Source organism: Pyrgilauda ruficollis, unplaced genomic scaffold (assembly GCF_017590135.1).
Source record: "Pyrgilauda ruficollis isolate IOZ18807 unplaced genomic scaffold, ASM1759013v1 scaffold15, whole genome shotgun sequence".
NCBI lineage: Eukaryota > Metazoa > Chordata > Aves > Passeriformes > Passeridae > Pyrgilauda > Pyrgilauda ruficollis.
Genome location: NW_024513654.1, coordinates 10,294,106 through 10,305,786, shown reverse-complemented (window position 1 = coordinate 10,305,786; position 11,681 = coordinate 10,294,106). Strand labels below are relative to the sequence as shown.

General features: G+C 42.6%; 1 protein-coding gene across 1 annotated transcript in view; it reads right to left on the bottom strand.

The window, feature by feature from the left end:
- SORCS1 (sortilin related VPS10 domain containing receptor 1) overlaps positions 1-665 on the bottom strand; it is a 258,603-nt gene extending 257,938 nt beyond the window's left edge. Inside the window, exon 1 of the mRNA XM_041461224.1 lies at positions 1-665. This exon is cut by the window's left edge and continues 146 nt beyond it. Within this exon, the coding sequence (XP_041317158.1) occupies positions 1-454 (454 nt within the window). The 5' untranslated portion in view covers positions 455-665.
- Between the last annotated feature and the right edge of the window lie 11,016 nt (positions 666-11,681).

Here is an 11,681-nt window from a genome sequence, read left to right as displayed (position 1 = left end):
GGCCCCAGCGCCGCCGCACCGCGCCCGGCCGGCCCGCCCGGGGGGGGCCCTGGAGGGGTCGGTCCTCGGCCGGAGCCGCCGCTGCCGCCCGGGGACGGCGCTCCCCGGCCACTTTCTCTGGCTCCCTCGTCACTCGCCGTGTTTCCCAGCCGCTGAATTTCATCCCCGCGGAAGCAGGGGCGAGGGTCGCTTGCAGCCCGGCATCCTCCGTGCCGGCCTCTTGCCCTCGCTCACCTCCTTTCTCCCCGAGGAACCTCCTTTGCTCCTTTTCTCCTCTGTCGGTCCTCAAGTGCATCAGTAATCCCTGCTGCGGCTGCTGCTGCGGCTGCACCTGGGAACGGCAGGATCTGCAAGTTATTTCTGCACCGGTAAAGCCATAAGTGAAGAGGAAAAGCCATGTCCAGTACAGGAGAGCAACGTGCCAGGCTGGGTACCAGCCAGCAACTTTTTCCATCGCTGCCGACTGCTGATGAGTGCGAGGGAGAAAGAGCAAGAAGGAGAGCAGGAGCGAGGGAGCCGGGTGCTGCCGATCCAGCCGCCGCGGGGTAAACACGGCGAGAACTCCACGTAAAGTTTCAGACTCTTCTGTGCTAGATGCTGCCGAGGGGTAGAGGAGATTACTTTCTTCCCACCTCTTTTTCCCCCTCTTGTTTCCTTTATCTTCTTTTGCACTTTTTCTTTTTGTCTCTTCCCCCCCCCCCCCCCCCCCTCTTTTTTTTTTTTTTTTTTTTTTTTTTTTTTTCCCAAGACTGGTGTTGCTGATGAGGCTTGTGATGGAAGGCAAAGCCACAACCACACGGGGGAGGAGCTGATTTGAAATCAGAGAGAGAGGGAGAGAGAGAGGAGCAAATCCTGGCTGGTGATTTCTCCCGGCTGCCTCCGTGGAACTCTCCGCTCGCTCCTCTCCCGCTCGCTCTCTCTCTGCTCCCTCTCACTTCGCCGCTTCTGCATCACACTCCTCCCGCAGCCGCCCCGCCAGGCCGCCCCGTGCCTGTGTCGTGAGTGGCTGGTTACTCACTCCCCCTCACGCACACACTCCAGCGACGGACTTACCCCAACTTTCAAACTCGTATCATCCGATCCCTTCCTCCCCTGTGCTTCCCATCAGTTCAAACCCCTAAAGCCTTCTCCCCAGCGTGCTGAAACCTCCGCGCATCCACGGGAAGCAGATGTGCAAAGTGAAGGAACAGTACATGCATATGTGTATATAGTCTTCCCAGAGGAACTGTTTTAATTCGAATAATTAAGTGGCCTTAAAGGTATGAGCAGGCTCTGAAATAACCCTTTTTTTCTCCCTCCTCCCGTGACTGGTGTAAATGCACTGTAGTTGCTCAGAATAGGCACCTGTGCTTGCTTTTACAGAGGGGAGGTCGCATTTCTGCCCTCTGTTCCCTCCCCCGCTTGTGCTTCACTGTACTGTCGCTTACAGTATCTGCCGATGCTTAAATAAATCACTCATGCACGGCAGAGATGTACCCACATAAATGCTGATGGAGACAGGGACAAGCTTTTGGAAATGAAATGACAGCGCTTGGTGGAGAGGGAGATTCCCCTCCAGCTGTTTATCAGCAGAAAAAAACCCCCTTGTTGCTTTAGCTGTCTCTCACGCTTTTAGGACCAGCAATTTCTCCCGCAGGAGCTGTGCCCCCCTCTCGGTATCTGTCCTCCCCGCAGGGGGAGCAGCAGCAGTGGTGGCCGGAGGAGATCACCAAGCGCTGCCTGCAGAGCCGGGTGTCTGCTGGCCACGGGAGCTGCTGGTCCCTGACCGCTGACAGCGCTGCTGGTCACTGCCTGCACCGCAGGACAGGGCCCTGAGCTCTGACAGGCGCTTCCCAATGCCCACGGCCATGAAATCTGGAGGGAATTAAAAGCTGTTCCACTGGAATTTTATTCTCTCCCGGTCTGCCTGCTCTCACTCATTCCCATTTGGTTTACGAGAGAGTTTATTTTTTAATTAATATTTTTAACATTTCCTTCCTGACACAGAAGACCTTATTGATTTTTTTTTTTTTTTTTTTTTTTTTTTTTTTTTTTTTTTTTTGGCAAGGCATTTCAGAAAACGATTTACAGATTTGTTCCACATTCTTCTAGAGATTTCACTCAAATGCTCACTGGTGACACGTCTTGGGATATTAGCACAGGACCAGAGGTGAAGGGAGACTCACAGTAATTCAGGCTGGGCATAACTTCATGCTGCTTACAACAATGATGGATTGTCTGCAATGTAACCACCTGACCTCAGCTAAATCTAGCAATTAACTGCATACCTGTTTCCACATCTCCCAGCTAAATGGTTACTATTAGTTACAGCCTGTCGGGTAATAACAATAATTAACACTCAAGCTTAAACAGCTCCTTCCTTTACTAAGCCCAAAACTCAAAAAGGCCACTTTTGGAGGAAACTGAGTCAAAGTATGATCAGCAGAGCAGTAATGATTGGAAGTGGAGCTGCCTTGTTATCAGCCCAATCCTTTATCTTCTATTCAACAGAATGACCAGGTGGATCTATCCCAGAGGATCGACTAAAAAAGTGTCACCTTCCCAGCACAAGTCCCTTAAGGAGGCTTTAATCTAAAGGAATGAAATTCAGGGATGAGTAGGTGAGACAGAAAAAGAACTTGGAAGAAGGAAATTAGTAAGAGGTCAGAGGAAATTTCTCTTGGGATTATAATAGAGATTTGCGTGTCAATGAGTGGCTAAGGCTAAGGAGAGAAACAATATAGCTGACTCATTTAGGCAGATGATTATCTCTGCATTGTGATGAGTGACCATCGAGTGATAGGGATGTGCCTGGTGGAGCACACCTTATGCAGTGTGAGCACACTACACCTGCAGAGCTCTTCAACAGATTCACAAGAATCAGTCACGGAGAGAAAATACTGGATCCAGCCTGAGGACCACAGACAGATTTTCCAGCATAGACCTTGTTGTGGATGGACACAGGACAGACACATACAGTATGAGCCTTCCCCTGAGCCCTGTTTTCACGAATTATCAGTTTAGGAGATTCTAACAACAGCAGAAATTGCATTGATCCCTTACTTTTAATAAGTAATAATATAGTAGGACTTTTAATGGACCTGTCTTCCCAAAATTTGTCTAATCTGTGTTTATGCTCTTGGTGTCTGAGGCAAGCTGTGATAGTCAAGTTTACAATCTGATTATGTGTACTTCTGAATACTCATGGTCTGCACTTATCTGAGAGAGACATTTTAAATCGCTGTAATCTAATCTTGCTGCCAGCCATCTTTTGCCACAGATGATGTGATGATTGAGCCGTCAGAGATAAGAAACCGAGTCTTTGGCACAAAAGAATAATCCGCTGTCCTTTGATGTAAGGGATAGCTTTCTCAGCTGGGAGCAGGGAACAAGTTCCTGTATTCAGACAAAAAGAAGCTGGTGTGATGTGACTGAACTCCATGGCTGTGCCCACAAGAGAAAGGAAAGGCTGCATTCATTGGTACCCAGACCTGAGGCACCACCTGATCTGATATTTCAGTACCACATGTGCAGCTCCAGCATCTGGTGAGAAGGTGTTTTCCATAAGAGCTGCTACTGGTCAGGAGACTGTTCTGCTTCACATGTCCAGTATTGCCTGGGGAGAGGGGATATGAGCAAGCCACGGGAGCCATGAAACAGGACACAGGTACAAAACATGATACCATGAGAGCAAATTAAAATTGCACGTTTTAGCTGGGCTTTTCAGCTTCTGCCTTTGCCAGGATGAACAGTGGCTGGGGGTTTTCCTCTGCACCAGGAGGAACTACCTCAAAGCCAGAGATTGCACATACACAAGAGTGTTAGGGGAGTTTCTTGTTTCTGGGTTCAGGAAGAATAAGCTGGAATCTCGTGAAGGGAGCCGATGCCATTTCTAGGTATATGTTGCAGTGGAGCAAGCATCTTCCTCAGGATTTATATAGCCTTGAGAAGAGAAGCAGGAACAGCTTGAAACATGGATGAGTACACAAATCTTCACTTGGGACTGGGCAGGTTCTAAGACAGGTGGAAATACGGGCTTGGTCAAGGACATAAATCCTTATGACAGTGATTGCAATAATCTACCATCTGCAGGAATCCTTTCCCCTGGAGTGTTTCATACTTGCAATCAGAGACTACTTGTGAAGAATGTGGTCCTGAGAGGCTTCCTGGCTCCACAGTATTCCTGTCTCCTGAGACATGCTAGACGATGCACCCTGTGTGATGGAAGCACCTCGGGGACTGTGCCAACACTGCCTGTACTGTGATGGAGTAGGAAGGGAGAAAAAGGAATGAAAGAGGATACAGAGAAGGAAACAGAATTGGGTGGGCTTAATCAGCTGAGTTTTTAGTATAAGGCAGGGGCATAATATAGCCTGGCCTTTTGTGAATCCAAATGTCTTTTAGGCAAAGGAGTATAACCTTTCACTAGTAAATATTTATATAATCAGGATTTTTTGAATCTACACTCATTTTAAATAATTACTTTTCTCAGAGAAGGCTATGTAATGAAGGGACACCAAGAAGAACACTGCTCCATTGATTCCTATCAAGCCATGGTGAATGATGAATACTGTAGTTTGACATTACACATAATTCCCCCAAACAAAGTTTCTGTTAAAAAAACAAACAAACAAACAAATCAGGATACAACAGGTCTTGTTGCAGCTTCCCTTGGGGGGAAAAAATTACTTTCAGCTGTAAATATCACAAAAAGTTGAGTGTTTTTTTTGTTTTGATTTGTTTTCTACATAGGGTTTAGATGCTTCATTCTTTAAATAAAATAGGGGCTAATTTTATATATATCAAACCAATTGCTTCCGAGTGCTTCTTGGTTCACTAAATAAATGGAAATTATTTAGCCATATGGCTTATTTTGTAGCAATAGGTAGATAATTGTTACACAGGTGTTATTATAAATAAATCCCATTACTTTTATTGGGGCAATGCATTTGACAAAAAGTGACCAAAATATTTGAAAAAAATCTGTAACTGAAAGAAAACCTCTATCTTTGCACTGAGTTTCATTTCCCTTCCTCAGACTATTTTTGGAAAGGCGATTGAACTATTTATTTTTGACACTAATAATTCCTCAAAATTAATTAACATGAAATTTCTCCTTTGTTATTCCACACAATCAAATGCCAAACCAGTGCTATCCTAAAATTAGGCTGGTGCAGCTTTTAACAAGGGCTCCTATTCATCCGCAAATGTGTTGCGATTTTGCTTTAGTTGCCATAAATATTAACAGCAAGGGCTTTTTGTTCTTGTACTCCCTCTTGCTGCAGCCTGTTGCAAAGACTGAGGTTTCAAGTAATCTCAAGAAAAGTGCAAGAATTTGACACTTTGTAACTGAGAGCCATTTTGCTTTGCTAAATCCTCAGATGGGGAGTTCATACATTCATGTATCTGGCAAGGAGGCTGGGGGCTGAGCAGATTCAGTCAGTGGGATTGCCTTCAAGTACAGGAAGGTGCTCAGCACCAATTCCTGGTTGCAGTTTTCCTCAAATCCTGTTTATATTGAAGTATCTAGTCATGCTTATTAGCCAGCAGCTCTCTTTGAGGACAGTAGGACTTGTCTGGATTTTTTCCTCTGGAAGTTCTGTTATGTAATTCCTCTGTTTCACTTCCATTTCTGGATGCAGAGCATTTTCACACCATCCAACCAACCACTAATGGGAGAGCAAACCTCACACTCATGGTACAGGGTCTGCATTTTACTCTCTGGCTTCAGACCTCCTTCCTGCTCTTACAGCTGCAGATATTCCCTAGGCCAGCTGTGCCAGGTGATAAATCAAGGGTAGATTTGCCATGGCAGGAAGGGAGCATGTTACCCTCTCCAGAGAAGCTCCTATTCCCAGTCAGGTGCTGAAGCAATACTCACATGGCTGCACAATTATCATATCCATGCTGGTGTTGAATCCAGCACTCTTTGCCACAGTCCTGGGACTGAATACTGGTTCTTCTCTTGTGACATCTGCTCCTCTGTGCTGGTCTTGAATTTCACTGTTGCAGTGATCATCTCCCCTTGTGATCTGGACGCATCCATCCATTGCCACCCTGTGCTCCTGAGTGTAGCTCCCCTGTCAGGAATTACCATGGGATTTAGGAGAAGAAAAAAAAAAACAAAAACAAAAACAAAAAAAAAAAAAAAAAACCCAACAACAACAACAACAAAAAAAAAAAACCACTACAGGCCACAGAAGACGGTGGATGAGAAAATCTTCTGCTTGAATTTCCCAGCTGACATTCTCTCTTGATCAGCTTTTGCAGCCTAAGAAACCTGGAAAGCTGCCCTGAAGAGCTGATCTTAGATTCTGCTGGTTTTCATAGTTGGTTGAGTGTAAAGTAGAACTGCAAGAACTGCACTTACATCAGGACTGCACGTACTCAGCTGCTGCTCTGAGCTTGCAGCTGAGGAGAAAACTGAGCTGGAGCTCACAGATAGAATGAGCTGTATTATAACAACTTTGAAACTAGTAAACATTGGCAAAAGGAGGAAGCCTGAGGTGTATCTTGTAGTCAACTCATTCACCACTGCCAACATGAATGATAACCACAGGGATGACCCAGCAATTGTCACATTTCATCCTGACTGTTTTAAAGCAACCCCATAATACCCGAAGGTTTTTGCCATCAATAACTAAAATGTATGCTGTGAACACTTCCAACCACATGAAAGGCAAGAATGCAACCAGGAAAAATGAGAATAAGTTTAGCAAGTTATGCTTGACCAACCTGAAGGTTTTCAGCTACTAAACAGCTGACTATTTTAACACTGGCTCCAGCACAGGCTCATGGTAAACTGAGGATTATGGCAGGTTGGAGCAGTTGACAGAGTTGTGGAAGTTGTTTGCATTGCAAGTGTCAGCAACTGAGAATCAACTGATTAGAAAATGAATGGGTTTGCATTGGGGTTTCTCTTTGCAAATAAGGCAAACTGCATATTCTAATGTAATGCTACTACCAGTGGTGGCACTCACTGCCAAACAAAAATTGGCAACTCTTGTGCTATAACTTCCTAAATTTGGCCATACTAGAAAAACTGGCCATTACCTGACTCGCTCTGTTGTTCCTCTGAGAATGTATCTATTCTATATCTGACTCTCAGCAAGTTCCTTTCTCTTCTTTTTGTTGTGTGGAGATGCAAACTGCAAACTTTCCTTTCCCTGACCAACAGAGGGTCTTCGCAGCTATTCACAATCATTTGCAAGTGGCTTACCTGTGTCCACTGAGTCATTTTCATTCCATCATCTTCTAGTCCTTTCCAGTTCCTCAGGAGAATCATGGCTGCTGGATGTCTCTGATTGTCCTGCAACCTTGCTAATCTGCAATTTGAAGCAGACTGATCAAGTGCAGATAATAGTTTCCTGTGAACAATAAATATCAGTCAGAGCCTGACTAGCCTTCCACAGAGTCAGTATACTTCTGTAACATAAATCTTAAAAGCCTAAAAGGCATAAAAATCATTTGTATTTTCTTCCTTTTTCAGACAATACTGAACTTCAGTCGTCACTGGGGAAGTTCACCTGACATTCTCTCAGCTCTGGGTTTATCTGCATTGACAGGACAATAAAAATTCTTGTCTATCACTCTACTGCCATCACCTTTGGCTTCCACACTTGGTTGTGGAAGAATTTAATGGAGGTAAGAGAATAATGATGAAGAGAAAAAGATTACAGACTTAATGGCGTGTGAATGGTGTTTATAGTTTGTCATTGTTACAGATGGTGTTTTCTTGCTTGTGCACCTTGCTTGATTTCTCTTAGCCAGAAGTGTTGATGAAGTAGAAGTTCAAAGTACAACTAAAGATAAAATTCCTAATAGAAGAAAGAAACCTTTTTACTTTAAACTACCTTTTTACTGCAAGAAAAGTAAAAAATATAAGAAGAAAATACAAACCCTTGAGGCTGATGGAAGATGTGAGTTTGCTCATTGACAGTATTTTATTTCAGAACTGAAAAAATGACCAGAAAAAAAATTTCTGTGAGGCAACTCTGTCCTGCTTCACTGATGCATTGTTTCTTAAGTCATGGTCAGAAATCCTTTACTGGAGACAGTTACATCACTCACAGGTCAACCAGCAGAGCTTTCCATACACACACTCCCACAATACATAATCAGGAGAGAAGGATCTGGCCATCAGTTAAACCTGTTCTCATTAATTCAGCCATTTCTGCCTAAAACAAGGTGGAGGATATTCACATGAATTTTGCTGCTAGATGACAAGCAGTGCAGACATCCACATCTGAACAGCACAGTGCATAGTTAGAGACACCTTCCCCATTGGGGCGTCTGTTTGGAAAGTTAATGTTTTCATAGGATCTCTCTGGCCAGAATCCAAGGCAGATGAAGAAAGGGAAGCTTCCTCTCACCTTTTCTCCCTCCAGCCTGGCAGCTCCTTCAGCAGCTTCTCAGGTCTGTGGCATCCAGCTATGATTTTGTAGCTTTGTGGGACAGGGAGAGATACACCCTCTAAGGAGGGAAGAGGAAACAGTCATGAGAGACAGCTTGTCAGTCCTGCCTTTGGTGAGAAACTTACAGAAGGAAGGAATTGGAATGAGTAGTGGAAAATCAGGAAAAAAAGCAAAGGAAATCTGTATTTCTTTGTTGTCAATCTTTTCATCAAGAATCGTGCAGTTAATTTCAGGCTACGGATGTCATGGGTTTATGTAAGATTATAAACATTCTCCTGTGTTTTTTTTCATTTCTTTTAAAAAAGTAAGAAAAAATAACTAGTCCTATTAACTGTGGAGAATGATATGAAGACAAATCTCCTACTTGCTCTAACTCTAATCTGAAGTGTTCCAACACAAAAAACAAAGCCAAAGCAGTAAAATTAAAATATTCCACTCAAGCATTTGAAAAAGGGTTTCTCTTTTTTTTTTTTTTTTTTTTTTTTTTTTTTTTCCCCTTTAAAAATAGTGTCTGGAGCTATTTTTGCCAGCCACAAAGTATTTTATTTTTTTAATATGTGTTTTTAAAACAAGTAAGTTTATCTGTAGATACATGAAAGGGAAACAATTTTTTTTTTTTGGTATCTGGACAATCTGTTACAATCACCTTGAAATTCATATTAGATTTCTGAATCTCTTTGGTCCCTTTTTTAAACTCCATGTGGCATGGAATTAAAAAAAAATAAATCCATTATTTGTATGATTTAAAGTAATTGAGATGTTTTCCAGAACACCTTGCAATATAAAAATAATTTATTTCCGTAAGTTTGGTACTAGATTTTTTCTTGCTCACAGCTCTTAGCAATTTATCTGGGACATCTGTGGGTGCAGTACCTGAAAGATTAAAGCTCATATACAAATATTTGTTTCTGGTAAATAGGCCACTGATAATGTAATTTTAGGGTTAAACTTGATATTAGGTATAAAAGGACTCTATAAAATAATTTCAAGATAGCTGAAAATTATGTCAGATTTTTATCAAAACCTTGAACAAAAAAGAGAAAGAAATCCCCTCATCATCAATAAAAAACCCTTTCATCTAGAAAAATGAGATTTATTAAATAAGGGTGATGAAAAAACAATAACTCTGTCAGTTTAATACATGTATACGCACAAAGGTCAATAAATAGCCCAAGTAATGGAAGGAACTCATAAGTGATGCTTCTGCTGATTTCCTCGCAAGCATTTCCTGAGATTACATTTATTTTTGTGAGTACTGTTGCTTGGAAAGCTCTGTGTGTTTAATATCTATTCTCACATCAAGAAAGCTTAGGGGGAAAATTCCATTTGCATTTACTTTCATGCAATTAATAATAATTCAGTGTTTGTGCTTTTCTTATGCCAAAACCATGCCTGCCAGTGTTTGCGGCGTACATTAGTCCAAGTCTGAATCACTCTGACTTTCCCCTCTGTTTGAAACAATGTTTGTTCAGAAGATATGAAGTGTACTTCTCTTTTGTCTTCATTCAATCCAGTGTAGTTTTTAACATTTTTATCCAGGCTCCTGGATATTCTGTGTTAAAATGGCTTCAATTTTCCAGTCTGACCAAGTCTCCGTGTGCATTTTGGCTCCTTTATGCCTGATTGCAATCAGTGGGAGTCTCGTCATTGATTTCCATGGAATTTGGATCAAGTTCGTTTGCAGCATAACAGATATGTTTGCTGTCGTGGAATAAGCCAGCTCTCAGAGCAGCAGCATCCAGGGAACTTGAGAGAGCAAGGAATAAATTCAGGGTCTCTGATCTTGCTTGGGAGGAACTTAAGCAAATCCTGGTTTATTAGTGGTGACTGCCCTAAATAACACATCTTGAGTGTCTGCCCTTTAACTGCAGTAAAAGCTTATTTTCTCACTCAGGCTCTCCCAGTAGTCAGCTCATTTTAATATTTTGTATGAAGCCTCTGTCTTCTGGAAGATTTCCTTCTCGTGATTTCAAATACTCACTGACACACTGGGCATTTTGGTGTTTTCAGCATCTGTTGACTCTCTGAGGTTCAAACTCTGAGTCTTTTATAGTTTGGTTCTTTTTTCACTTTCCAAAAGAAGTAAAAAATTAAAAAACAAGGCCTGTATTGGGACCTGGATTGGTTTTTTGTTTTGTTTTGTTTTGTCAGGTAGGTGCGTCATTCTGCACAATCTTATTTCATCTTTGTTGTTGTTGTTTTTGCCAGACAACATAATTATCGTGATTGGTGGGTGGCCAACAAAGTTTTAATTAGATCCAGGGGGATTTGAACAGGACTGTGTATTAAAAAAAAATGCAAAACAACGTTGCTAGAATTATTGTTTTTTATGTTGTGAGGCATTCTCTGTAAAATATGGCATTGCCTCTTTGCATTTCCAGTTCTGCCCTCTCTTCTCCTGCCTTGCTCTTTCCCTTGGTTCACAGGAAATGGTGAACTGGCTTTTACATCCTTACACTGAGCCAACCCTGCCAAGCTGTTGCTGCTAGAAAATGTCCAGCAGCTCAGCCCCTGCCAAACAGAGCCATTGATCCTCCAGCTTGTGCCAGTTCAGAGGAGCACGGGATGCATATCCAGCTTTGTGGAAGGGCTGACAAGTGATTTGGGGCAGGCGATTGGCATGGACATGAGTGAGCAGCACTGAAGGCAGGGAGAGGACTGCACTCAGGAGATCTTTCTGGCTGGTTATAGTTATTAGCTTTTGACTGGAAAATGGCTGTTTTTTATTTATTCAGTAATCTAAAAATACCCTGGTAATGAATTAACCTGAACAGGGGGAGGGGGACAAAAAACCACGCATATTGATTTTCTAAAAGCAGGCAGGAGTGCTGTTATTTTCCAATTAACGTTCAGCATTAGAGAACAATCCAGCTGGAAAGAACCAGCTAAGCAATTCCAAGCTTTTTTCTTTCTGCACTTTTTCTAGTGATATTTTTCTCATTTAACTTCTTAAAATAGAAAGACCCTAATAACAATTTAGGCCATTTCTTTGGCTAATGGGGATTAACTTGTTGAGGCTCCAATGGTGTGGCTATGGAATAACTATGGTACAAATTCAACTGTTCCTGCTGAATCAAAAGGCATGTTCATCTAATAAAGGCTGACCCTGCTCCAGTACTGGAGAAAAGTGTGAGACAAACCATCTGAATGCAGTATTCATGATAAGGAAGCTTTTCTGTGAAACTCAGAGCAGGTCTGGGTTTCTGGTGAGACTGGTGATGAGTTCTAGTCTGATTTTGGCTGAGTCACCCTGTTATTTCCACTTCTCTGTTTTATTCTGTCTGGTGC